This window comes from Lissotriton vulgaris, chromosome 3_1, assembly GCF_964263255.1.
Source record: "Lissotriton vulgaris chromosome 3_1, aLisVul1.2, whole genome shotgun sequence".
Classification (NCBI taxonomy): domain Eukaryota; kingdom Metazoa; phylum Chordata; class Amphibia; order Caudata; family Salamandridae; genus Lissotriton; species Lissotriton vulgaris.
Window position 1 is genome coordinate 1,140,221,285 of NC_141689.1, and position 23,703 is coordinate 1,140,244,987.

Genomic DNA, 23,703 nt, shown 5'->3' on the forward strand with positions numbered 1-23,703 from the left:
AGTATTTTGCAGTCCGTGTTGAGTAACGTGATCGGTCTGTAGGACGACAGGAGTGTAGGGTCTCTGTGTGGTTTTAGGAAGGTAACTATAATCGATTCCCTGAGGGATCCCGGTAATTCCCTCTTTTCAAGTGCATCATTATACATGATGATCATACGTGGGACCAAGTGGGCCGAAAAGGTGCTATAATATTCAAGTGGGAAGCCATCCAACCCTGGGGTGCTCTCATCGCCTGTTTGACGTCCTCAGGGCGTATCCTCTTCTCTTGCAATTTCTGGTCCGCTTGCGGGACCTGGGGGAGTGTCAGTGCATGGAAAATTCTGTCGATGGCTCGGGGGTCTCCCTGTTGCGGGGCCTGATCGATGCTGGAGTAATATGCGTGAAAGACGTGTAATATGGCAGGTTGGGAGGTCTGGATCGGTCCCGTCTGGTCCCTTACTTCCGTGACTGGTTTCATGTCGGGGTCTTGCCTAGCAAGCCAAGCCAGAAGTGTCCCTCCCCTATTGCCCTCCCGGTGTACCCTAGCAGCGTAGATTCTAAAATTGTACTTGCGGAGGTCCCGCAGTGTTTCCGCATATCTCGTTTTGGCTTCGGCTACTCTACTCCTTCCGGGGTGGCTTCACCACGGTCCTCTTGTTTCAGTAGGGTTGCTAGGGTGTGTTCTGTATATTGCAGCGCCTTCAAGTGTTTTTTGCACACCCACCACTTGCTGTATGCAGTGACCCCTCGCCACCACCTTGTGTGTATCCCACTCTAGAAGTCGTGAGGATGCTGTTCCCGCCTTTACTGTGAAGTGTACCTGCAGGTGTTCCCCATGGTCATGAACAAAGACCTGATCCGTACTGTCTCTAGTTCGTTTTGTGTAGGGGGTGCGTTGGTGCCGCCTCAGGTAGTCAGTGTTCTGGCTACCCACTTTATAATATATCTGTAAGTGTGCTCGCACTTGCCATTACCTGTATCTTGGTTTGCGATGCTTGTCGATGACCAACTACAGGGAATATTCTACGCTTACCATGTCGCCGTCGTATTGTGTTTCATATCCGTGTGTCAGCGGTTTGTGGGGTCACTTGTGGCGGTGTGACCGAGCCCTCTCTGGAGTTGCGAGTGTTGCTATGTTCCTCCTCTTCGGACGTGAAGAGATGCGGGACGGTTTTTCCCTCCGATCTATCTCTTGTGTGCCAGGCTGCCGCCGCCGCTTGCAAAGCCCTTCTGCGGTCTGCTATTATTTGTTCCAGATCCGGGGAACTCTTGGTGCCGGGGCCGACGGACGATTCATCTGTGCGAGACTGACTTGTTTGGAGTGCAGTCTTCGTGTCCTGGGGGGGGGTCCATGGCGTGGCGTGGTTCTGTACTCGGCTAGGTCAGCACTGTGTCGCTCCAGCCAGTTTCTTGCCTCTGCGGGGTCTGTGAAGAAGTGCGTAGATCCTCCATGGATAATTTTAAGTCGGGTTGGGAAGAGGAGTGTATACTGCACGTTATGTTGACGTAGGGTGTGTTTCACTGCCAGAAATGTGGACCGTTGACTTTGCACTGCCTGGGAATAGTTTGCTCTGTGGGTCTTTGATGGCCTCTTGATGTGTCTGTACCTGCGGTCCCATCTCCTGCAGCGTTTTTCACCCTTGGTCCACTTTTTCAGCCAGTTTCCGATGATCGTCCCACAGTAGGTTGAGGTCTGTGGCCAATTTGTTCTCCATGGACACCCGGGACTGTTCTATTGCTGCTAATACCCTGTCCAACTTGGCCGACATATCGTAAGCGTTCATTGTGGTTCTCCATTCGGATTACTCCCCGATGGCTCTGGGGAGGGCTGTCTCTTCGCCGTTGTCGTTGGTGTCGAGGGCATCGTTCGCTGTGGTCTCCCCATTTTCACCCCGGATAGGTGATGGACTCCGATGGCGAACCCCGCGTGGCCGGGACGTGTGGGCCTTGTGCGGGGGTGTACACTCAGTCTCTTCCTCCCCACCTAGCAATCTTCTTGGCCTCGCGGGATGGCAAGGGTCCCTGCGATCATCCGGTAGCTGCCGGCTCCCTCTGTCACCAGGATCCTGCGTCAGGAAGGGACTCAAAGTTCCACCCGGGGTTCCTGTGTGTTTGCTGTCCTGTCACGTCGCTGGCACCCGCCACCCCTCGTGCAGTGGGGTAACTGATTAGCGTGGACCTCCTTCGAGTGGGATTCCCGTGCTCGTCTGCTATCGTTGCCGGCGGAGTACCGCAGTGGGCCCCCTCCACGCGGTCCGGCCCCTGGTCTGCCACATTCCCTTCAAGAGCAGTCAAGGTGCTCCGCCATTTTGTGTTGGCCCGGCCGTTAAGGGTCCATCGCCGCTGCAGATCGTCCCCGCGACACCCCCGGGTCTCAGTATCCTGTTCCTCAGTGCTGTTCTGTAGAGGGAGACCTGTGGGGGGGCCACGAGGGCTCACCTCTCGCGGGGACCCCTGTTATGCGTGAGGGAGGTAGGCGCTCTCCCGCGGCTCCCTCAGTGACTTCTTGCCGGCTGGGTTGCTGTATCAGCGTTTCCGCTTCTGTGCCAGCGATATACGAGTCTGTTGGGACTCCCTCCCCCTGCCTCTGTTGCGGTAATCAGTGGGGCCCACCTCACGTGGTCAGCTGCTCATCCGTCTATTCGGTTGTTGTCAGCATGGGCCTCCGCCTGTTATCTCCACTCCCTTGCAGGCATCTTCAGGGCTCCCAGGGCCCCAACTCTGGGTGGTCTTCTCCCTGTGGAACTGCTGCGGGACCCGAGGTATGCAGGGCGCCTGCCCCCCCCCCCCGATGGTGGATGGATGTAGGGGGGGGCTAGAGGGGGTGATCTCCGTGGGTGGGGGGGGGCTCCTGTCTCGCCCCCCACTCCACTACCGCCTGTTGCTGTGGGATGCTTTGCAAGCCCTCACCCCCTCCGTGACTCGGGGCCCAATTTGCTGGCACTGGGCACCCGTCTCCTCTACTGCTCGGGCCACTCAGCAGGCCAGGGTCCCCCGCGCCGCAGGCCCGCCAAATCGCCGGATACCACCCGGTGTACTCACTGTGATGTTGGGGCAGTGCGGGCGCAGCTACGGCGTTGGTGGGTCCCCGGTGGCGGCATGGTGTTCGAGGCTGCCGGATTCCTCCTTTCCAGCCTCCCTAACGACGGGTGACGGGCGCCGCCATTTTAGGAGGGCTCGGGCGTCGGCGGGCCTGTCCAGAAGCCGCGTTCCCGCGTTGGGTATGCAATAATCCTGAACCGCTCCTAGAGCCTCTCGGGTATCTCACTGCCCTGCTAAGCGATCCGGTGAGTTATAGGCATTCTGTGCGTGGTTTGATGACATTCCTGTGGGCAGCCGATCGGAGCACTAGGAGAGTGCGTCCGCCATCTTGGCTGGCTTGCAATGCACTTTAATGTCTCTGGTGAGAGTCTACTCTAACTGATCACTTGGGGGTCAGTAAAACAGGTGGAAAGGGAGATGCAAATGTCCATATCAAGTAATCTCCAAATAATTTAGCTTTGAACCTCAACATGTTTTAATTCTCTATTTAAGTCGGTGATTGCTGCTCCCCAATCCTGTACAACTCGTTCTGTTGTATTCTGATTTAGTTCCCTCTCATAGATTTCTCCAATTCGTCCTAGTCTAACTGAGAGGGTTGCTTATTCAGTTTTTTTAGTTAAATATATTACTTTTCAAGTTTGTAAAATAAATAAGGTAAACATACAATGTACCTGTGTTGTTATTCGCCTAAGTCTCATCAGTCAGCCTTTTATTACCAGTACTATATTTCTTGCTATGAAACAACCAATACAAAAGGCCACATACATAAATTCCATTCTGTGAGCTCCTAGCCCCATAGCATGTAGCTATTTCACTCGCAGGTCCTGGAGGTTCTCTCCCTGAGGTAAATAAAAGTCCCCATGTAGTTTCGATAGCGTCCATAGTTTACCAAACTTTTCAGAGCAACCTCTTCTTCCACAGACCGTTTGTTCTGTGGCAAAGCACCACTGTTGTTGGGACTACGTGGGTGCCCCCAAAGAGGTGCTGTGTCTCTAGGCACTGCTCTCATTCCCTGATTAGCAAGCAGCTTATGGTATTGTGGTAAGGCCTGGTCACCCCATATACCAAGAAGCACAGTGACGGCCAAGATATTTATTGATAGGGACTACCAACACTGTGATAAATGTGCCATGTTTTGTTAATTCTTAGTACACAATCTACAAGTACATATTCATATGTTACATCCAGTGCCAATCTCATGTGCCTTATGCGATAGATGAAAAGATTAAGAGCATCTTTGCCATAATAAACATATTATTGCTGTATTGCACATATGGATCAGCACTACCTTACAAGACACAAGAGAGCCTGGAAGTCTTTCTCTGGCAGAACTATTGCCTAAGTTCTAGTACATCAAGTAGTAGAATCTGCCTGTACAGTTAAGCCTTGCCATGAAATGTCCCCCATATGTTCCACCAGACTGCAAGGGAGGCACTTGATATACCCACACTTGGAACATAGCATAAAAAGGGTCTTCCCTGGTCCAGGTTTTAGTGCATTCTTCATTATAAATTTGGGAACCTTTGTGTCCCAATTCAGCATAGACTGTAGTACTCTGACTTCCGTAGCACTTTAGGTGTACAGCAAATATGTAAACAGAATTTGTCCTTGAACAGCCATAAGCTAACTTTCCTGTCTGCATTGTTTGTTGTCACTGTCTACTGTCTGAATGTATTCCCTTTTTTAATAGATCTAGAGGATAAATCTATTTAACAACCAAATTCATAAGAACCTAAAAATAAAGAATCTTTTCATGTTCCACGGAGCCAAAGACAAACATATTTTTGTGTCCTTGGTGTGGCTAGGATTTCCTAGGGCATAAACCATCCTTCACACTTTGAGCAAAAAGTATTTGTATTTCTGGAAAACCTTGCAAATCTTTAATTACTCAAAAAAAAAAACAAGTGGGATCCGAGTGAGTAAATGTTTAATGCACCACCTAAGTGTCACTTGAGTGCACAAAAAGCTGGATTTGAGATTGTAAAATGGCAATTTTGACTACCAGAAACCAGATTTGTGCATAAGAAATGTGCAACTACTTGACAGACTTCTCCCTATCAGTAAGTCCGAATTAGGGTAGAGAATACGAGAGCAAAAACGAGTCAACAGCTTTTCCACACCTACAAATTTAGGTATTACATATAATTTACCCTAAGAAAGGATCTGAACAATTCTCCTGCAAAAGGAGCATGTGTGTTTCCAGTGTGGGACAGCATGGCCCTCATATTCAAAGAAGGCAAGGTGGTTGGTCTAGAAGTGTAAATGCACACATACACAACATCTACTCATGGGGACTGTCCCATTAAAATGTTGTAATAAACATACCGAAGGGAAGCTCTCTCTGGGTGATTATAAGGACGACTCCATTTTATTTTTATGAAACCCTTAAAAGCTGGAAATCTAAGAGAAGAGATCAGACTTTTAAAAGTATTTGGGCGAATTTAGCTTCTAATCGTAAATGCCTTTTCCCGTGCCCCTACCAGACACAAAAAACAACAAATTTCCATGATTTTTCAGTCGCATTTTGCAGACCTGTTTGATACTTGAAAACCTGGCAGGGATGGGTTATGAATATTATGATTCTTTGAGGTACAGAGGGTGGGGTCCTTCACTATTGTTCAAAACTCATTAACAGTGAGTTTTGCTCGTATAAAGTTTGAATACAATTGTGTCAAAAGCCCAAACTGTAAAAGGCAGTTAGATTCATAATTCCTAAGCAAATTGACAACAAATGATCTTACCATCAGACAGCGCGCACAAACATACTGATGTGTGCTTGGGCATTTAAAGCGGACATCATCATGAAACATACTTAAGTGGTTTTCCCTTTTACATTAAATTCGCAGGAGACAACATTTCACTATTGTCTCCACAAATTGTCTTCTTCTCCTACCTCTGTGCTTGAATCCACAGCCTGCTCCTACTTCACATCTGTTCATGACTACATGGCTATCCTTTCTTTTATGCTAAAGACCGCAAAGACTGAACCTATTTACTTCCCTGCTACACCAGAACCATCTCACCTACTAATTCCTTGACACTCTCACACCTACACCTTGAACCAGAAACCTACGTGTGTATTTCAGGCAATCTAAGAACCAGAATCTTCATCACTTTCACAGCCTCTGCGAGATACCAAGTATTCAACATCAGCACAACGAGTCCCCAGATCTTCTTTAAAACAGATAACATACAGCGGCACACACACACACACACACGTCCTGAGTAAGAATGATTACGACAAACATAATTCAAGCTACTCTGACTATGCCTCTGGAACTGACTTCCAGTTTAACTCTGCTCTTTCTTTCCACTTTTAAAACTGCCTAAAAAAGACTCAGTTATGCTAGAAAGTAGTCACAACTAAACATTACCAATTAACATACTGTAAGGTAAATACGTTCATATATGTATACAGTTGTTAGGTCGATTTTTAGAACTTTGTCGTATTTGGTCTCTCACTCCCTTTATATCAATCATACAAAGCTCAAACAGCTATTTGTTTACTACCTTTTGTACGACGGTTCTGTTGCTATGTGCAGCATTTTTGTCAAATGCATACTTAAAGCTGAATAAATTAAATAAAATGCTGCATGTGTCTTGGCAGCTTGGGTAGCATATTGTCAATCGATTCATCTGAAGCTTGGTATCCAGCACAGTTCTCTTTGGGTGTCTGTACTTGCTTGCACCACGACATGCAACAGTCTGATAACAATATCATTCCACTTACCAAGGGGCTGTCTTGGTTATCATTCCGCTCTGAGAGCTTTGTGCTGGATTTCTGACGTTTGGGCTTGATCCTCTCCTCAAGATACCCAGAGCTTTTCTCCTGCAGCTTCTCCGCCTCCTGAGCAGCCAAAATGCATTCATCTAGGCTTCCGAACTTGGAAGGGATATTTTCTTTGTTGATGACCTCTCTAAATAGGAAACCAAGTTGAAAGTCAGAAGGCTGCACTTTAAAATACACCTTCTTGAGTGCACGCCACCGCAGTACCAAGGTAAATAAATGCATAAAAATAGGAATGAGTATTTCATAAGGTCCAGGGTACTACATTTTTATTGGAGTCGCCAACAAGGAGAAGGACATTAATCGTATGTGCGTAACAGTGCGATAAACACCTGCCAGTTGCCACCTTCTACCTATTATTTGCCCATGTGTAAATAATTCGAAGCCTGAGTCACAATTCAAATACATTTTCTGTGACCTACTCTTACATTCAGTGTATTGCAATGTCACCTGTGCTAGGTCACACATTTGGTAATGTAAGAACTTGGTTATTTAAAACAAGCTGCCTACGGCCGGTCTGGGGCTCAACTACCCTAGCAAGCCTCCACTTACAGAAAGAAAAAACAAATTCAATCACACACTTTCTCTAGGTCTCTTTCGTGCTATCCCTGTCAGAATAAACATGAATGAATTTGACATTATTTTCAGAGTGCAATAATGCTCCCTTGAAATGAGGACTTTCCTTTAATAGCCTCCACACGGATGACTGGGTACACAATAATGATTTGTTGAGCTACTGTGGCCACTTCCTTATTGAGATCAACGTGTGCTTTTTCGTGGTTTATTCCCTTCTCCCGATGAGCCTTACAAGAACAACCAAAAGCCATACATGCAGTAGAAAAAGTAAGGGATAGTGTAATAGGAAACCTAGATTGGAGTCAACGTGTGAGAACTGCAACGTGGGAAATCGCAAGGCCACGATGAAAAGAGTTTTTAAGCTCTCCATCAGACTGCATAGATAATTGATTACATATCAGTGAAAATATGAAACAATCGTAAAATCTAAACCAAATCTAGCGGATTCCGAAAACGTAAGAAAAGTTGGCAAGTAGATGGTAGATGAGGGTGGGAAACCATTTTTTACTCCTCAAGTTCCAGGATTCCCTAATTGAGGGAACTGAAGAAAGCTTGCTTATGGGTTAGTTTTTCAACTGATTGTCGGTTCAAGCTAAGGTCCAGCCTGCATACACATTTCACATGGTAGTTTAGAAAGACTTCTACTCAGAAGTATTGGACAGAAAAGCAAAGGGCAGAGTGGGTCTATATTTAGGGGCACAATGTATAATGCTAATAACGACCATTTACTTTGCACATGCTGCAACACACTCCATGGGCAACCGAATAGGGAGATATTATTACTACAAAATTCAAAGGATCACAGTTTTATGAACTGCAGAAGAATGACAGGCTGAATCTATCCTGCCAGGATTACAAAATGGCACAGACTAATTCATGCACTCAATGCATTAGTTCTTTAAGTTTACATTTTATTAGCGCTTGATATTCCATGTGGACTCATTGCATTAGTGGTATGTAGCATGTTCACCTGAGTACTGATGAGCGCCAAAAAAGAAATGGCTCAACATGGGCAAAGCTCATGGCTGCATGACACTGCAGAGGGATGCTAGTGCAGAAGAGGAACATCCGATTGCAAAGAGGAAGTTATGATGATGCATTGTCAATCAATGGATCGTGTGACCTCATGTACAATAATGCGCCCAGTTTGGGAGATTGGTCCGTCACAGGCACAGAGCACAAGTTATCCGGAGGTGAGGGACCCAATTAACAGAGGAATTGGACTCAAATCCGTTTAAGGGACACATGAGGGCTTACAATCACAAACTGTTCCAGGACACGAAAAATATGATACAGGCATGCGTACATTATTGGAATTATGAAGATAAAATAATACAATATTGGAATGACAGACTAGGGAGACATTCAAGGAAGAGACTCTTCTAATAAAATGTCATGGGCTCCATAAATCAGTCTTCACTGATGGAGGCGATGGTTACAAAGTAAACACTTTTCCTTCAGACTAATCGCCACCCCTTCAGGAAAAACAGGTCAAATCAAACCACACTATCTTTTATATGTACTTGAACCCACTCCTTTGTTCAGGAAGTGCTTTCAAGAGATATACAGAGATTTGATAGCCCATTCGCTCAGGAATGTTAGTGGACACGGACCTGAAGCAGAGGATCATAAAATGGTGGCCAAGTAAGTTAAACATAAGACATCATATCTGGGTTGAAGGGGGCAATCCAATGGCAGGCTGTTTAGGCATTGTCATTAACTGCTACTTTATAGAAATCTCTCAATATGCAAAAAGGTACATGAAGACAAAAGAGAAAAGTAGACTATTCATTCAGCAATCGGGAAGTGACTTTGATTACAGACAAACTACAATGAAGTTACAATGGTGTGCAAACTGGCCAAGGTTATAGTGCCAAGCTGTTAGACTTACTTGTTGAAATAGGTTATTCAGAAACCCTCTAACTAACTGTTACTAGGGAAAAGAAAAACCATGCTGGAGTGCTTCTGAGTATTAGTGAATGCAGCCAACATATCAATGGCCTCAATGTCTAAGGCCTGAGTCTGTTCCTTATGTTGCCAGTTTTGTGATATTCGTGATGAGATGTTCACAATTATTTTCTTAATTGAAATTTTTTTATTCGATCAAAGAAACTTGTACTTAGAGTAACCAATTATAAATATTGGGCCCGATTCACAGACCTAACTTAAGACAAAATCCTAAACTTACTACCATTTCGGTATTCACAGAAGTTAGGAGTCCAAATTTTAGGACTTCTAAATGCCTTCTGTGAATACCGAAAGTCTTAAAGTTAGGAATTTCTCAGTTGAGGAGTCCTAAAGTTAGGAGTCCTAACTTTACTACTCCTAAACTGAGAAAAAACCTAACTTTAAGACTTTCGATATTCACAGAAGGTATTTAGGAGTCCTAAAGTTAGGACTCCTAACTTCTGTGAATACCAAAATGAGTAAGTGCCTTCTGTGAATACCAACATGGTAGTAAGTTTAGGATTTTGTCTTAAGTTAGTTCTGTGAATCAGGCCCTCTGACTCTTATCAGGGGTAATGGTCCGATCTAATAACTCAAATCAAGGAAAAAATGTAACGAACCACACAGTGAAAGTGGCATAACCTGTTACCTAGCAATATGTGTTTGCTGCAAAGAGTAAATCTTGTCAAGGCAGGGTGAGGTGATGATTAGTTCACCAAGTTCCCCACTTAACTGCGAGCAAGGTTGATAAGTCAAAGGCTCGATGGAATAAGAAGTTGACTCAAGTCTGCTTCAGCCTTCAATTTCCCATCCTCCTCCAGCCTACTTACGCGGGTGATCGATGGTCATCATTTCATAACTTATCTATTCTCATATACTTCTTTTTGAGGCACTGCCAGGAAGTCTCTTGTGTCATTTTAATAGGATATATCAAACTATTTTTCCATGGCATCAACAAAGATTCTGCAGTAAACAGTTAGGTTTTCAACCACCATTCAATTTGCGTTGAAGATGATAATTTGAGGACCTTGAGCCTCAGCATGATAAACACCATAATCATTGAGCACTGATCCAAGATCCACTGCATAGGGCGAGGTCTACGACTGATAGTGCATTGATGGCCACAGGACCATTTGTATTATCTAAGGATACTTCCCTTCTCGGAGTGCACAATGATTTTCTTATAAGAAACTCGCAGCACAGATTTATCTGGCTTAGATTAGGTTGAACCGAATACCACTCATGCTGGGTTTTCCTACAAAGAGATTTAGACATACTGATTTGGTACCTTGCCCCTGTGACTGTTGCTCAGAGCAGTCGGACCTTCATATACTTTTTTGTTGGTTTTAGAACAATGAACATGTTAGATTTTTACGCCCAATTTGAAAGAAAATTAATTTGAATCAATGTCGCCAGGCATTATACCTTTTAAAGAAACTCTAGGATTCATTTGTATGCTTCTCAGTAGCTTCTTTTTTATTGGCATGTCTAAGAAGAAGGAAAACTGTTATGCACATGCCTTGTGAATATTGATAATTGACTACCGCGAGTTGTGGAATCGTTTACTCTCCTATCCTACTAAAACCCTTCGCAGGATAATTTGAATGTATAAAACGAATTGAAAACAAAGTTGAACAAAATTGAAAAGAAATGGATTAAACAGTGTTAAAACAGTGATGGAATGAGATTTTGATTTATTCAGAAGTGGCTGTGCAACTTGCAGGGGGACCAGATTAGTTTCCCCTTTGCTGCATAAACTTTTCAGCACACTGGGCGGAGCGCGATCAAGCTTGCACGCCGTTACAGCTTTGAAATTGTTGAACTTTAAAGTTGGGAATAGATTGAGTACATTGGTGGGGGGCCTACCACCACAAAAGGTGCACCTGACATCTCATTAGTACACAGAGTACCACTTCTTCAAGACATTGATGAATTTGAATCTCGATACAAAATAAATAATGACTAATCATTTCAAGAGTCACATGCATTGTGGTAGTAAGTGCTTAATATTCAACTACTCAGTGGCGTCAGAGGTTTACACCTGGCAGCTAATGAACTCCCAATAAAATGTGGTGCATGTCAGCATTGCATCTATCTACACACGAGGACAAAGGAAGTGTATGATATTCCTTCTGGTCTTACACATCTCTATTCCTCCAGGCTTCGTCCTGTTCCTTGAGATGCCTCCTCCTTTGTCTGGCAGACAACGTGGGAATGGTTGAAGACGTTCCAGATTCAGAGTCTTCTGAACTGTGACTTCCAGAGCCATGCACATCAAAAATATGCTGTTCCACTGCAGATCTGATGGTCCTCTCCAGGTACCTGAGAACAAAGAGCGAGGTTAAACAGTGGAAAACAAGCAACTCATACTGCTCTCTACCTCCACCTCTGGTTAATTACTTACAAGTTTTCCCATAACTGCCTTAATTTCAAACCAATGCAGCAAAATCAGAACATGGGTACCAACGTTCATTGCAATAATCACTAATATTCATGCAAAATAACTATTTTGACAAGCTGTCATAAATTCAAGGTTAATAGTTCTCAAATTAGAAGTATATTGACTGTCTTTCTCCATAGAAGTTGTATGTAAAAGTTGTTTTCAGAATCATAGCATTGGCATTTTTAGACTCGTCCGGGCCGTTTTTCACCGCATTGTGACACAGGGGCCTGGAGCTTTTTCAAAATTTTTATTGGTATGAAAGATGCTAGTTGAAAAAAGTTATATAAAAACAAAATCGACATATGTATGGTAAAAGGTTCAGAAATACTTAACAAAATGTGGTCCATGCTGGTTTATGTGAATCACAGCGGTGAGGCATGGCAAACGAAAACACATATTGGTTGTCTTCCAAAAATAACAACATATATGATACTGGAAACAAGTTATACGTACAACTTCTATGTGAATATATGAAGAACAATGGCACACTTTTGTACTGAAACCATGGCGCTTGCATTTATGATGGCTTTTCAAAAAAATATATTTTGCATAAATATTAGTGATTATTGCTATGAACGAACCCACATTCTGATGCTGTCCACTGACAGATATAGGAGAGAGGGTATAATGTATGTCACATGAATGCATTAGTTACCTATTAATACAATTATCCTCTTTGATTTAGCTATTACATTTTAGACCGAAATGTACAACGGTCCTTTTCTCTCTTCATCACAGTTTAAAAATAGCCGGCACGGCATCCTCTGGCAAACAGACACAAATTGTTAGACAGGTAGAAAAAAAAATTATCGGCCACATGCATCATTCTAAGGTTTTGCGATTCCTTATTTGCGATTTTTAGGGAATCGCAAATAAGTAATCACAAAATGGGATGCATGATTTTAATCACATAATATTTGCGATACGGTAAAAATCACAATTTTTAGCGAATCGCAAATATTATGCGAATTCTAATTTGCGATTTCGCATTTCCCATTGATTCCTATGGGCCTTTTGGCCCATAGGAATCAATGGGAAGGCATTGACATTTTGCGAATTTCAATTAGCGATTCGCAAAATGTTAATGCATTCCATGGGTGCGGGGGGGGGGGGGGTCCAAAGGACCCTCCCCTGCACCCCTGAAATGTATTTTAAAGTGCATGTTTCACACACACATGTCCTAAGGACATGTGTCTGTAACATGACAGTGTTTGAAATGCAAATTTGAGCATTTTAATACTTTTTCGCAAATTACCACGAGGTTCACCCTCGTGGTAATTTGCACCCCTTAATTGCGAATTCGCAATTTCAAAAACAATCCTGCATTGCTTTTAAGGAATCGCAAATTTGCAATTCCTTAAAAGCAATCGCATTTTTGGAAATCGCTAAAAATAGCGAATTTCCCAAAAATGCATAATGCACCCCAAAACATTATTTAGGAATCGCAAACGGCCGAATTTACCGATTCGCACCGTTTGCACTTCCTATCTTAAAAATGAGCGTTTAGGTTTAGCCTTCTTGGTGCAGTTATTGTTCTTCATAACATAATAGCAGAACCAGTGGATAACATGCTACCTTGAAACATGCAGAGAAGAGTTGACTTTTATATTACACCTTTGTGCCAGAGAACACTTGGGCCTTCACATTGCCCACTAGAGGCAACACAACGGGTATTCTAAGGCCCTGATTACAGGTGCATTTCTAATGTTGCCATGTCGTAAAAGCACTGGACCAATAGAGATTATAAATCGTGGAGAACACTATAGCTGGCTCAATTTTCTCCATGCACATTTTTAGCAGTGAAAACATTCAATTAAATGAGTGCGCAAAAAGGCTTGAAAAACACACGTGAGATCCAGTGAGCAAGCACGAAATTCCCAAAGTTATTCGACATTCGAAGGTGAAAAACTTATCATCCTTTAGGAATGTCATGTCTTGGAAAGCCCTGTTCACTTCCCCTCCTTCCTCTTTTGGCATTTATACTTCTTAGTGAGGAAATTTTAAGTGGTTTCCAGGTACACCAGTGAGGGCCAAATGGTCTTTTTTTTATTTGGGTATATTTATAGCTCTGGCTTGTAGGAAAGAGGTTATAGGTTACCTTAATTTTACGGTCACTACAATCATTTGCTGATGCCATTGCGCCTGTCGCACAGCTGCCCTGAAGGGCTTGATCCTTTCTAAGTTGAATTTCACAACCTCTTCCCCAAAACGGCGTGTCCCACATGTTAATGAGGAGCCATGTAACACTCAAATCTGTAACTCTGGTCGTTATAATGTTAATCATTGATGCAATTTTGCCTGAGAACAGAGGGATCTACACTTTGATAGATTTGTTCTAACTCTTAATTCCCTTTCAATCAAACAATAACAAATATGCTCCCGGAAAACCTTGTAAAACGATACAAAAATAAAGTACAGATGAAAAACCGTTCAATATACACAAGCAGGGGTGCGTGGCTACGGAGGTGACCAAGATGGCCGCATCCGATTAGAGCTCCGCCGGTCGGGCGATGTCAGCAGTCCCGATCCTGCGTTGAGGGAGCCTCTCCACATGCCTGCACCGTCCCCCTGTGACCGCGGGGCGGCCGACGGTGCTCGATGCCGCCGTAACTGCTGGGGCACTTCGTGGGACACCGCCAACGCCCGATGACACCGTGCCCCGGCTTGGGCCTGCCATACTTCACCGTGGTGCCGCCGGAGACTGGGTGAGTCTGCGCCCCTTACTGCCCCTGCCCGATCGCTTTCCCCGCTCCCGCCTGCCCTGTGGCCTAATCTCGCGGACCGCACCTCGATCGCCTCTCTCCTGCCCAGCCCCCGCTGCTAGTGCGGACCTCTTGGCCAGGGCCTCGAGTAGGAGAGTGGGCCTGTCCTGAGTGCCGGCTGCGGGGGAGGTGATCCGGGGTAAGGGTGGGGGTCGGGGATTGGTGGTGGACTTGTGGTGGTGGGCGGTTGGGCGGTTGGGCTCCCCCCCCCGAGCCCCCCCCCCCCCCCTAGGCACCTGGGGGGTGCTCTGTAGCCGGCTGGGCTGAGGGCCTTCTCTGCCCCCCCCCCCTTCCTTCCGGTTTGGGGCCCCTCTGGGATACACCTGTGGCCGCGATCGCCCGGCTGTGTTCGTGGCTACCTGGGCTCCTTGATACGTGGCCGTCCCTGCCAGATGGGCCTACATTTGCTTCTTGTCCTGCCTGGCTGGTTGCTGCGCTCTTTGGCCATCCTGCTACCAGGGACCTGCTGACCATTTCCTGCCACTACTGATTGCCGCATGATCCTCTCCTGGCCGTCCTGCCATATCTACACTGCGGCGACGCTTCCCTTTGGTGCCATAGTGGTCCCGCCTTCCTGCTGCTCCTTACTGGTGGCGCTCCTTCTTCTCCTGGTTTACTGTTTGCCTGAGAGCCCGGATTTCACTGTGACTTTCACTATGCCTGCAACATTGCCCATGCGGGCGGCCCTGCTCATCCCCAAAGATCAGTTTTTTGCTCCTGCACCTGCCCTCTTGCCTGGCTGCACCTTCTTGTTCCGCCTCACATGTCCTACTTGAGGGTCTAAGAATTAGTCCGCTTCCTCGCAATTCTGGTTCAACTTGCTTGCCACGATGACCTATTGGTGCCGCGCTTGGTTGAGGTCTATGCCGAGGCCCTGGAGGTGGGTATCCTCCCACCAACGTTTCGAGAAGCGGTGATCATTTTATTGCCCAACCCGGGAAAGATCCTATGCAGTGCGGCTCGTACAGGCCACTGTCCTTATTAAATTTGAACTACAAGATCTTAGCCAAAGTCATCGCCATTAGATTATCACTATTGATGGAATTTGTCATCTCCCCTGTGAAGACGGGCTTTGTCCCACACAGGTCCCTCCGGACATTATTCACCGTGCTGCACCGTATTGACCCCTCCACGCCTGCCGCCGCAATTTTACTTGATGCGGAGAAAGCCTTCGACTCCCTTGAGTGGCCCTTTTTCCTTTCAGTCATGCGTCGGATGGGTATGCCGGAATGTTTTGTGGCCACTGTTACTCTTTTATACACTAAACCCACTGCCCGGTTGCGTCTTAACGACACTTTGTCTGACCCTTTCCCTCTGTTGCACGGCACCAGGCAGGGTTGCCCCCTATCCCCTCTCCTTTTTATTTTAGCCATGGATCCCTTAGCTCGACAATTTCAGGAGAACCATCTCCAGCGCGGTTTGCAATTTCGCACTGGCCCTTTGTTGCTTTCCATGTACGCGGACGACATGGTGCTGTATGTCCGACTGCCTCACGATAATCTGTCACAGTTGATTCGGGAAATCATACGATTTGGCAATTTGTCCGGGCTCCATATCAATTGGCACAAATCTGCCATTTTCCCGCTTAGAGCCAGCACCGTGCCTTGGTCATGCGAGTTTCCGCTGGAATGGTGCGGTGATTCTATTAAGTATCTTGGTATCCACATTCATCTTGACACCGCATCTGTGATCCGTCTCAACTATGGCTCCGCAATTGACGCATTGGAATCGCAGGTCACCAGGTGGCTCCGCTTGCCCCTGTCCATGGCGGGTAGAATAGCGATCATTAAAATGATAGTTTTGCCCCGTTTTTTTTACTATTTTAAAAATATTCCTGTTCCCTTAACCAAGGTCTTTTTCACGCAACTCCGCTCTATTTTGATTCGCTTGATCTGGGGAGACAAGACACCCGGGACAGTTGGAAAATCTTAACTTTGCCACCGGACAGAGGAGGGTTGGGTGCACCAGATTTTTATTTGTATTATTTAGTCGCGCAGTGCTGCTACGCATACGCCTGGTTCTATCCCGGACGCACGCATCCCGTATTTGAGGCCAGAGGAAGATCTGGTTCTCCCGAGATGGCTTCTTACAATTCTTCCCACTGGCTTCCCCCCGGACCCCCGAGACATCCAAACAGTTTCCACCACCTGCTGGGCTTGGATCAGATTGCGAAGACTTTTGGGATTAGATCTTTTATATTCCCCAGCCTTACCCTTGCCCAATTCCTCCCTTTTTCCTATTACCGGGGAAACTTTGGTAGAGCGCACTTTGGCGAAATTCAACATATGTACCCTCGGAGACTTGTTCACGGACGGGCATGTATTCTCCTTGTCGGAGGAGGCTCGATTTAGTGATCGCTCCTTTATGGACACATACATTATACGCTCCGCTTTCGGGGCTGGATTTCCCTCCTTCCCTTTGGCCCCGGTTGAGACCTCTCACCTCACCTTGTTGATTCAGAACCCAAATAGTGCACACCTGATTTCCAAATTGTATAAACTCAAACCAATAGATGACTCAAGGCTCAGGGCTGCGTGGGAGGGGGAATTGGGTGGACCTATCTCAGATGATCAGTGGGCACACTGCTGTAGGACCACGACGGACGTCTCTTTGAACAGTCGTCATAAGTTGCTTCAGTTTAAATTCCTTTGCCGGATGTATTTCACTCCGGCCCACACACACAGAATTGACAATTCCAGGCCACATCGCTGTCGGAAATGTCTGGCCCACTTTGCTGATTTCGCACCCTTAACCTGGACTTGCCCTAAAATACACCAGTACTGGCTGGAAATCCACTCCACCTTGGGTGATATATTGTCCATGCTACTCCTTCCTTCACCTGAGATTGCACTATTAGGTTATGTGGTGAACTTTCCTAAGAAGGTTCGTAGATTAGCTGCGCTTGGCTTCCTTTTGGCCAAACGGGAGATTGCATTGCTGTGGGGCAGTAGACGCGCTCCTACCCTCCGCTCCTGGTTGAACAGCCTAACGTTCTGTAATGTGAATTGCGAGGAATTTAGGACTTTACTCCCCAATTCTTCCAGGCCAATCGATATTTGGGGCCCATATAGGGATTACATCTCCCGGCGTCAATTAGCGCATGATTCTCAGTTACAATCAGGCATTACCCCTCCCGGAGTGGGATAGTTCCCTACAGACTCCGGAGAGGAGCAGCGGGAGATGATTATATTGCATTTATTTGGCTTTTTGTTTTCGTTCCCAACAGTATATATTGTTTTCAGTTATGTCACGTGATTGATTTTTTCATTATGTGTATCACATTAGTCGTTGTCGGTGCTTATGTATCACATTGTTTTTTTGTTATCAGGATTCGTATTTATGTTTCAATTGAAATGTTTTTCAGAACCCATACAAATGTCATTTTATGTCATATTGCAGTTCTTTTGCTGTTTTTTTTCTTCATGCTAAAATGGAAAATAAAGTTTAAAAAAAAAAATATATATATATATATATATATATACACAAGCAGTGAATAAATACAGTGACTCGCAGGCTCCAAATGCCTTTGCAGAGGAGATTGTGAAGGTTCAGAATCTGTGCGCCTGACAACACAAGGGTTGTGATAAATTCACCATTTCTAATACAAGACGTATTGTCTATATGAGGCAAGATCATTCTTCTTGTATTCCACTAAACAGAAAAACTCTAATACGACAAACGGATAGAACCACTTACTCTCCGCTGGCAGCAGGGACATTGCTGGCTTGAGTTGGGTGGGTGCTGTGGAAAAGCAGATAAAACGGATGTTAGCCGAACCTTCAGGAGATACAGGGCAATGCTCAAGAGGAGAATAAAGTCATCATGATGTACTTACAATCATCACATTAATCTCTCCAAAAAAGGTATTAAGCCCTCATAATGTTCTCACCCACATACAAACAAGAATTGCGGCACGAAACTGGCAAGCACAATCTCAAAGCATGAGATTATGAGCCATACACAAATTAGAGGAAGATACAACCTCATTTTCAACCTAAAACAGTAACAAAACAGCACGTTTTCAACATAATAGAACACAAACCTAATCAAACAGGAAGAAATACCTCTTGGTGCTCCTTTACTAGTTATATGTAAAGCAGCTTGACACTATACTCAAGCAGAAAAAACGATCACTTGTTTATAAAATATACACCTTTTAAATACAAGACCTCAGAGACAGTCAGACTTAAGATCCAATATCCTGGCATCCATAGGGTGATAACATGGCTCCTCATCGCCGTGCTAGCCCTTTTAGTTCAAGTACAAAGAGACTACGACCCCTAGAACACAGTTTGTCAAATGGATCAGAGGACTGCAAAAGGGGTGCCCAGTGGCATCTGGTCACTTCAGATATGCCCTCGGCCCCACATTCACATGTATTTAGCCAAACAGACACATAGGTACCACACTAACACAGTCGGACATCACACAGCCAGAAGAACCTTGCAGGGAATGAATAAAATCGGACTTTAGACTACTCATAAATCCCAGCAGCGCCATGTGCTCCAACCTACGTGGTAAAAATGATTCCAGATTATAGCCATTGGCGCAGAAGCACCATCAGAATAGGAGGTACCGGTTTGAGGCGGCCATGGGAAAGGCTCTAGCTCTTTTTCTAGACAGACACATGCAAGGGGTTTTGAAAGTCTAGTCCAGCTCCTGGTCTACATCAGCTTATTGAATCTCGCCAAAATATCTCAAGCAGCTACTGAAGAGCTCACTTGACCCTGAATCTCTGAATCCTCTTACATGATCAAGGATCTCCGGCCTATTCTGATGTTCCCACGTTTTCAATCTGGGTATTTTCACCTCGCCGTGCACTGCTATCTACTGATCTCTCGCATGGTCATACATTTGATCTAGTCTACAATAACTAACTCACCCATCAGTCTAATAGGAATCTCTCACACTTCCTCAATGGAAATCTATGAAGGTTTCACAAAGTTCAGTGAGGCTATGATTTGGCCTACTTGTCTGAAATTGAGCAAAAGCAACATAATGGATGTATACTATTTTAACCTTAATATCTATGCAACGTGCTCATATATTTAAGTTATGATTTTCTAATGTGCATTTCAACATGCAATTCAGTAAGGAAGATATTCCAAAGCAAAACAAGTTCATAAATAAATATTACACTACATGAAATACTCACTGAACAGTCTAATCATATGTGTTTTTGTTGCAGCTATAGTATAAAGAACTTATGGCCCAGATGCTGTTCCTCCTGCAATTCACTTAAAAAGATTGGCAGTGAAGAAGCTGCATCAAGAAAAATATCTCAAAAGTTAAATGAAGTATCCATTGTTTATTCTCTCATCTCGGAATCATACATTTTGTGTTCCTAAACACTGCTGTGTTATGAACTTCCAGGCCTCGAGGTCCTTCTATTGATGTAGGTAATTCAGATTTTTCCTTTCTCCGGTAACCTATTTTGTCTTTGATGGCCCAAATCCATTAAAGAAGGGCTCAATGGCAAACAACTGCCATTCACATGTATGTGCTGGAAGCCATGCCTCTCTCCCTGCACCTCAAGATGCCCCAGCAGCGGTCTAAGGATCAACAACTGCCCTGCTTCCCTAGATGGATCAAGTGCAGCATGAAAAGGCTGTAGCCCCAGTCTGGATCTGATACGCATCCATGCGGACTGGGACCGTCGGTCACCCATCTTACCGCTTGCAAGAAAAGGTAACGGATCATTTTAAAAAAGCAATTAACTGCTGCTTATAACACTTCAATACACAGCTTAAAAAGGTAGCTTCATAAGAGGTAAGGTAAGTAGTCACTGTAGTAAGGCACAAACAACGGAATTATTTGAGTCTGCAGATGTGGCATTTTCTGTATAATTGTGGGTTTTCCTCCCTTGTCACATGATACACTATCTTTAGGAGAATTTGCAGATTTCAACGAAACATGAGTTTTGAGCACACATTGTGAAATGTTTGTAATGTAAAAAAAAATGTGCCAAGTACTGAGGTGCGGTGGCAGATCCACTGCAAAACATAACTGCTCACATTCCGTTCCTGAATGCTTGATTTAGGCGTTCAACGTCTGTCCAGACAGTAGGAATGCCATTAAAATGGCGAAACAATATTGCCACACGAAGTGCTGCTTTACGTGACTCTCTGCCTCCTCTTGCTGCATAATTTAGTTAACTCTGCCTGTTTTTGCATGACAGCAAGCTTAACAACAAAAAGAGCGACATGTGTCAAGGCGCAGAGAAAGAAGGATACATAGCGTTCAACAGCCCAAGGTAGCTCCATACAACCCTTACCGCCTCAGGTCAAGTAAAAAATTGCTTTTCAAAGCTTGCCCAAATACTGCTGCAGCAAACGATCACTAAGCAGGCACTCTGGAAAAAAGCGATTTCAAGGCCAAAGCTTTTTCCATTTAAATATTAATTCGCCGCACTTGCCACATGATCCAACACCAGCTGCATAAATGGCAGATGTTTTTTTTTTAACGTCTAGTTCATAAGCATTAAAATCGTTGTACACATGGTGCAACGTCGCACTTGACACTGCAAAGCTTAACTGGTCTCCAGCAGTTGTTTGGTGTTTTCAGACATTTAAAGGGATGACATTTTCTCCTCATTTCAACTTACTATTCACAATGTTCCGTGAGTATGAGTGGATGTCTGAGGCCCGCAATCCGTGCCATTAAAGTAAGTGATGTTGCATGTTGGCAACAGTTAGTTACAGGTTAAGAAATGGCAGAAGTGTAGTATGAAGCCTTATGTAAGAAATGTTTACTATTGTCATAAGGAAGTAAGGAGTGCCAGGGCCTTGGCCAGCTGGCACACAAACGGCCGCCTTGTGACTATTGCTGCTCGCAGTTTTCTTCCACCTGTGGTTCCTTCCTGCCCTAGAAGCTCACGGGGTGATGGTTTGGGGGAAGGAGGAGAGACAGAAGAGGCCGATATGTTCTTGTTTGTAGCCAAGCGTTCACTAATAGCAGTCTCAGTAAAAAAGGCTGTCCGTGCTGGACTTCAGTACTACCTGCCTTGGTCAGGAATACATGTAGCGAGTAAGCCCATTTCTCACAACCCGAATGGCATACGTCTCTGTGTGAAGTCAGGGATAGGCAGCTCCAGGCAGGGGTAGCTCTTACAATGCCCAGTCCACTGGCCCATGATGCCACCCTGGGGAATACACCAGAGGGGCTCACGCTGGGCAGGATGGGTCTGAGAGGAACAATGCCTGCATGTCGATCATGGTGCTTGGATGCTCACACTAACCAGGAAGTTGTAAGCCCTCCCTGTCCCGCTCGCCCCCAAGGTTGCCTGGCTTTGCTTCGATGTTTTCCTTCTAAATCTCGGGCACAGTGACCCACCCATCCAGCCCTAGGCAGGCCACAGAATACAATTCATTCACGACAAACAGAACACATGGGAAATGTCTGTATCCAAAGCCAGATTGTGGTTTCATTTTAATCTTCTTAAACCCGGATGAACATTTTTTCCACTTTCAGTTAAAGAATGACTAGAAAATAGGATTTAGCTTGCAGTTGGTCCTGTGACACACGGCTATTTTTCTAATACTGTCTGTTGATGCAAGTTCTGAGGCCGCCAGATATTCGAGTAAAGGGTACACAAAATGTCCCACTGGAGATTACCAAAACAAACGGCTTCCGATGGTGATTGTGGTGGAGGCTTTTCCCCATATTTAAGAGTATCGTCTAGTACCGAGGTTGTCTCTGAAGTTAAGTCATTTCTTAACTGCTAACTATTTAATGCCATTCAGGCATATAGTTACGAAGAGATGTTACGTGCACAAATTAACACATTTCAGCCAGTCACCTGTTAGTACCTTGAACACACTATTTACTCATTTTTTCTCTCTCACTTGTGACGTTTGCTTAATCACAGCGATTGAGGAAGTACAGTATTCTCCCTAACGTGACAAGTTTGAGAATGAGTAACTGCGAGCGTCAAGACGTCTGTGTTCCTGCTTACTTGAGAAATACATTCTCCTTCAGTACGAACTACAGTCTTTCAACGAGCATTGGCAAAGTCAGTAAGGTTAGCCTCACAACAAATGTGATTTTTTCACCCTTCAAACAAACGAAGTTTACAAAAAGAAATTATCAAAAATATAAAAAAAAACAAATGAGTGGCCCGGGAAGCCAGACACACCAGTGTACTCCTTTACATGAGGAGCTGTACTTGTGAGCGGGCAGAATGATGTCACTCACAGTGACGCACAGTGAATGAATGAAGTTAGCGGACCCACTGACTCACGAGTAAACACTGAGCAGGGCATAAGTAAAATGTGAATAATACCTGAACAGACCAATGGTTGAAAAGAGCTTACCAAAAGCCTCTGTATGTACGTATATATGTGCATATATTTTTCTTAGTCATTTTTTGAGTAACATACTGGAGAGGCAGTTGTAAAAACTTCAGTGACTCCTTTGGGAGAAGTCTTCTTTTTAGAGCCGAGAATGATTTTTAATTGTGTATTGCCTTGTTCTTTTTGAAAAAGCTCAATGACCCGTATGTATGTTTTTCTGTAGCGTCATTTCTTTGGGCTTGAAAGCAAAGGAGACATTTTCTATAACGGAGAACAGCGTACATTTTAATTATCTATTTAACGGAGTTCCTATATTATTGAGAAAATTATGTTTTTGAACCAAGACTGACACGTAAGGGGTTTTAAATAAATTACGCAACTTTTTAATGCTTCTTAGGATCGAGATTGATGTTTAACTTCCAACTCATTTTTGGTTATTTATTTATTGGAGTTTTTGTAGATAATCAAGTCATCTGATTTTGCACTGTGTCCACTTTACTAAATACTAATAGCATACTTGCTAATCATGTTTACTAGAAAATTGTTAAACCCAAAGCCCTTTATTGAGCAGGACTTGTAATTGGTTCTTTTAACTTATAGTTTGTACTAGTGTTTGAGCTGTGGGCTCACCCCAGGTCAGTTCCTGCAGTACGAGGCGTTGAAACGCACGTTTGCATATTTATGGGGCAGTGGGAGGGAAGAACCTGAAATGCACCCTGTACTGCATGCCTCATTCACCCGTGGCACAGCTGGGCACATAGTGAAATGGTTATATGCCACGTTAATAGCAGAGTCTGTTGGCCCCCTGAGTGGGCTACGGGCAAAATGGGACAGAGTCGGGGGCAGAGACCTTACAGATGGGGAGTGGCGCAAAAT

At 44.7% G+C, this 23,703-nt stretch overlaps 1 protein-coding gene across 1 annotated transcript in view; it reads right to left on the reverse strand.

Annotated features, from left to right (window-relative positions):
• Window positions 1-23,703, reverse strand: part of FAM13A (family with sequence similarity 13 member A) — a 1,072,469-nt gene that overhangs the window by 344,529 nt on the left and 704,237 nt on the right. The window contains exons 11-13 of the mRNA XM_086961617.1: window positions 18,233-18,277; window positions 11,474-11,653; window positions 6,752-6,938 (exon numbers count right to left, since the gene is read on the reverse strand). Of these exons, the coding sequence (XP_086817743.1) occupies window positions 6,752-6,938; window positions 11,474-11,653; window positions 18,233-18,277 (412 nt within the window). The remainder of the gene's footprint in view (window positions 1-6,751; window positions 6,939-11,473; window positions 11,654-18,232; window positions 18,278-23,703) is intronic.